We start from the raw sequence: 4,753 nt of genomic DNA on the forward strand, positions 1-4,753 counted from the left end.
AAGATAAATTAAAAATGATAAAGCTTGTACCTAAATCTAAACGTTTTCGAGATAATCGGTATTTTATAAAAATTTTGACAGATGCAAACGTTTCGAAAATTCCTTATATTTTTCTTCGTTCTGGAAGCTTTCACTTGCTTTTCGGAACACACAAAAAACTTAAGATGCACTACCTTAAACTATCAAAATCACCTGAAGAAAATTATACAAGTGATGGATTTTTTACGTTACATATTGAAAACTTAAAACCGACAAAACTTTTTAAATTCAAATGGAACATCCTGTATTCTACAAGTATCAAGTATTTTGCTCTACAAGAAAAATGCAAAATAATTATTCTATTGAAGATATTTTGAATTTATTTTATATCCATGGAACATTCACCATGAATCAGTATTATTAGCAGCATTTCTATGATTTGGTATTTTGCAACATTTGAGGAATTGGACACGAATGAAATTCGGAGAGCTACCACAATAGCGGCTTTGTAGAGCATTGAAATATTATTTTAATTATTTATTTATTTTTTTGATAATTACATTAATAAATTGCGTCGTTTTAGTTTGTTGCATCTTTTAAATAATAAGGGAATATATATTTACAAAAAAATAATATTTTCTTTCAATGTGATGCTATTATTAGTAGGTAACTGCAAGTACAATAAAGAGCAAATAATAACCCTTCATTAAGAAAACAATTAAATGTAAAGTAAAATTTTAAATTATAATATTATTTCTCCTTTCAACTCATTCTAAATGTCATAAAATTATCTGATATTAGTTATTTGAAATTATTTTTGTTTGCTATTCTTTAGAAATTGTCAAACCATTAAAAATTAGAGAAAAATTCTAACAATTCTGGCAACAGAATTAATGTATAAATGTATAAATGCTGAACAATTTCTATCCGAGAACAATGACTTTCTAATAATGTTTTAACTTAATAAACATTCATTGTGAACCCAGCATTATAATACGGAATATTAGTAGAATTAGTGGATGATCTGATATTTATCTTGTTATGTTTTTGTCAAGTTTTTTTTTAATAATAATAATTACTATTTATTTACGAAATGTTTTAGCTTAGACCTAATCCTGTGATTAAATTTATATAATATTTGTGCTTTAAAACGATATGATTTTAGTTTTCGTTATCTTGTTTACTTAATCTCCTATATTTATAAAGGGTTCTTTATTATCATTTCTTTTCAGCTTTGTATTTATGAGATTAGGGGTTTTCTTGGACAATAGCAAAAATATTACTCGTATTTTCATACGTAGGTATGATGGGGAAATGCAATTTAAAAAATATAATTTCTATAACATTTATTTTATTAACACAAATTCAGTAAACTAAAATTAAGACGAGAATTCAAGTTCCAGTCGACTTTAGTTTATTAAATTTATTACATTTTATTTTCCATCATAATTTATTTGTATTGTGTTCTATTTAAAATTGTGAAGTTGATTTCACGTAAAAAAATAAAATAAAATTAGATGAATTGATTGATTGCGGTATAAACCAACAAATTGCATTTCCATTACCGTAAACGCATTTGAGTGGAGATATAGATTGCCTGCCTAAAATTTCGTGACTATATGTTTTAAGCACAATTTCGATTTGATCCCCCTGAGAAATTTACCCCGTAAGTACCTACATATGTTCAATATTAAATTAATAAATTTTTTCCAGAAAAAAGTAAGGTATCTTTTTATTTAATAGTTTTATACTGTTTTAAAATAAGTAGTTAATAAAATAATAAAAAGGTCTGTTAGAAATAAATGTTGGTACACGTTTGGACAAATTGGCCAATATCTTTTTAAGGAACCATTTGAAGCATTATTAAAAATTTCGGGGTTAGAGGTTACAATAGAGTCATTCCACGTTTTTCTTGTTGATTTATTAGTTTTAAGGTATTTGATATTTAAAAATAACAGATCAGATATTTTTTTAATTTAAAGTAGCGACTCTTTTACGAAAGAATACTTTTGAACTTTAGAGAAGTGTACATAATTTTCATAAACTTGTTAGTGACCCAGTTTCAATCTGTCAGACCTTGGAGGCGGATAGAACAATTAAAAATACTGGTACTTTGTCTTGTGAACTTATTTCGAAGTCTCAACCGTTTTCAACTCTCAACCGTCCCCTCAAAAAATCATTAATTGCAAATATCTTTTAAAATAATAGAGGTGTTTGAACTAAATTTAGTGTACGTTAAATAAATGTCCTAAGTCGATGTCACGGATATTTTTGTAAATTCAATAAGTTTATTTGATTTCCAGTTGCATATCAAAAAACATATCTTCCACTCGAAAAACAAATAATTTTCGAGTTATTACTTGTTTATTCTAAAATAAACTATTTACATACAACTGAATAAATGGATCATAATTAAAAATGAAGACTGTTCATTTTACAAAAAATATAAAAAAATGGATAGGAATTTTTAATACAAGTACAATTTTAAATGCAATTGTAGTCAAGTTCGTATAATTTAATTTCGTAGAAATTTGTCCCTTACCACATTAGAAAATTTAACAGTTTTAGAATTATTTTCTTTTTATTCAACAAGATGTTCTAGAACAAATTGATTTGGAAATTGGAAATAAAATGTACTTAGCAAATTTACAAAATATTTAGTATCGTCCAAATTTTGTTATTAATGACGGTGTCTCCCGGTATCTCCGTCACTGGTTGCGTAAGAGGCTTGAAGTTACAGTATTTTATGGAGACTTGCTCCAACATTATGTATATTATTTTAGTACAAACACCTTTATTACACTAAAGGATTTTAAAGTACTAACTGAAATTTTTAGGGAACCTTAACACTCTGGCTCGAAAGCGGCTGAAATTTCAAAAAATGTTTATAAGACAAAGACCAGCATTTGTAGTTATTATGACCGCTCCCGAAGTCTGATAGATTGAAAGACATCCTGCGTTTGTATCTATCGATAGAGGGTTCTACTATTTATTTATTAAATAATTTCAATTTTCGTAAAAATCTTTTTTCTCTCTCGGTGTTTTGTTATCTGAAGATGTTCCCTTATAATTTTCAACCGCTCTTGTAATATTGTAATGAAATATAATGAAATCAAAATACCTTTGATGTTTAAATTCGTTACCTAGTTAAATAAATATCTTTCAGTTCGAAATGTCAAAATTTTTGTTATCAAAATTTTATTCGTATTAAGCAAAATTTTAGTGTTAAAATTGGTGTAAAATTCGAATTTTTATAAAACAAACTATTCACGATGGTGTTTGTTTGTCCAGAGAAAAGTAGTGCGAGAAAGTCTTTGCTGACAAAACTAAAAGACTTAGTGAATAATATCGACGACAAATGCACCTCTTGCCCCCCCTGCGGCCCTTGTTGTCCACCATGCCAACCGTGCGTAAATAGTTGTATTGGACCTGTAATTGAAATATATGATCCCTTACCAAAACCTTGTTTACCTATTTGCAGTCCGTGCGCGCCTTGTGGTCCCTGTCCATCTCCTTGTGGTCCTTGTTGCCCATCTCCGCCTCCAGCATGTTGTCCAGGAACGTGTCCACCTCCATCAGCTCCAGTTCCTATTTGCTGCCCCCCCTCGTCGCCCCCAGTATGCGTACCACCTATACTACCAATATGCACTGCGGCACCTCCACCTTGTGTCCCTATTTGCAATCCCTCTCCCGAAGAACAGCCGTGTGTTCCTTGTAATCCTCCTCAAATGATGGTCTGCTACAGAAGACCACAGAACGGTAAAAAAGAACCAAGATCTAAATCACGGGAACTAAGGGCAGGTATTTTATATAGAGGATGTGATTGTGAAAAACGGAATGGTCTACAAGATGATTGCCTGAGATCTGAATGTCAAGGATCCCCAGACTGTATTAGTAAACCGGATCCTACTTGCGGCCCCAGCGAGTTCTCAAATGGAAAACATCTGGGTCAAAACAGCAATGAAAAGAAAAATAATTTAGAGGAGTATCAGTGTTACCCCGCATACATAAAATTACCCTCATGTCCCCCATGCGGGCCTAGCCCATCACCATTTGGGCCTTGTCCACCACCATGTGGGCCTTGTCCACCACCATGTGGGTCTTGTCCACCTCCATGTGGGCCTTGTGGACCATGCCCGTGTGGGCCATGTACACCATGTCCTTGTGGGCCTTGCCCACCACCCTGTTGTCCTGTTCCACCATGTGTCCCATTAATTGCACAAGCTCCATGTCCACCTCCAATTATACCATCTCCCCCACCTTGTGTTCCAGTTGGTCAAGTGGTTCCAGTAGCTCCAGCTGTACCATGTCCCATTCCTTGTGCACCACCTATAACTTGCTGTCCTCCACCTTCTCCTAGTCCACCTCCACCTTGTCCCATACCTTGCTATCCTCCACCGTGTTGTCCCCCACCTTGCTGTCCCCTGCCTTGTTGTCCTTGTCCTTGTTAAGTGTATGTATGTCAATAATTATTTAATTAAATACATTCATATTCTTGTAATTTTGAGTATATTTATTTTTTTTTGAAAATGTGTATTTACTTATCATTAAAATTAAAACGCACTTTCTTACTTTTGTGTTCTTAGAAGCATGTATACGTGTACAGAGCTACTGTTGTAAATATTACTGCTTATGATTTTCCAATTTTTAAGTATGACAAAAATATTACATAGACAAAGTACATTTACGTGAATTAAAAAAAAATAAAGGGAACGTGATGGTTTAACAGACAATTTTTATTTTTATTCAGTAGTTACTTAAAAAAGATTTCATA

General features: G+C 31.9%; 1 protein-coding gene across 1 annotated transcript; it reads left to right on the top strand.

Annotated features, from left to right (window-relative positions):
* Window positions 1-3,251: 3,251 nt before the first annotated feature.
* Window positions 3,252-4,430, top strand: LOC108909676 (basic proline-rich protein-like). Its single transcript, XM_023455167.1, has 2 exons — window positions 3,252-4,095; window positions 4,177-4,430. The coding sequence occupies exons 1-2, from the start codon at window positions 3,252-3,254 to the stop codon at window positions 4,428-4,430; spliced, it is 1,098 nt and encodes a 365-aa protein (XP_023310935.1).
* Window positions 4,431-4,753: the final 323 nt, after the last annotated feature.

Source organism: Anoplophora glabripennis, unplaced genomic scaffold, assembly GCF_000390285.2.
Source record: "Anoplophora glabripennis isolate ALB-LARVAE unplaced genomic scaffold, Agla_2.0 scaffold451, whole genome shotgun sequence".
NCBI classification, from domain to species: domain Eukaryota; kingdom Metazoa; phylum Arthropoda; class Insecta; order Coleoptera; family Cerambycidae; genus Anoplophora; species Anoplophora glabripennis.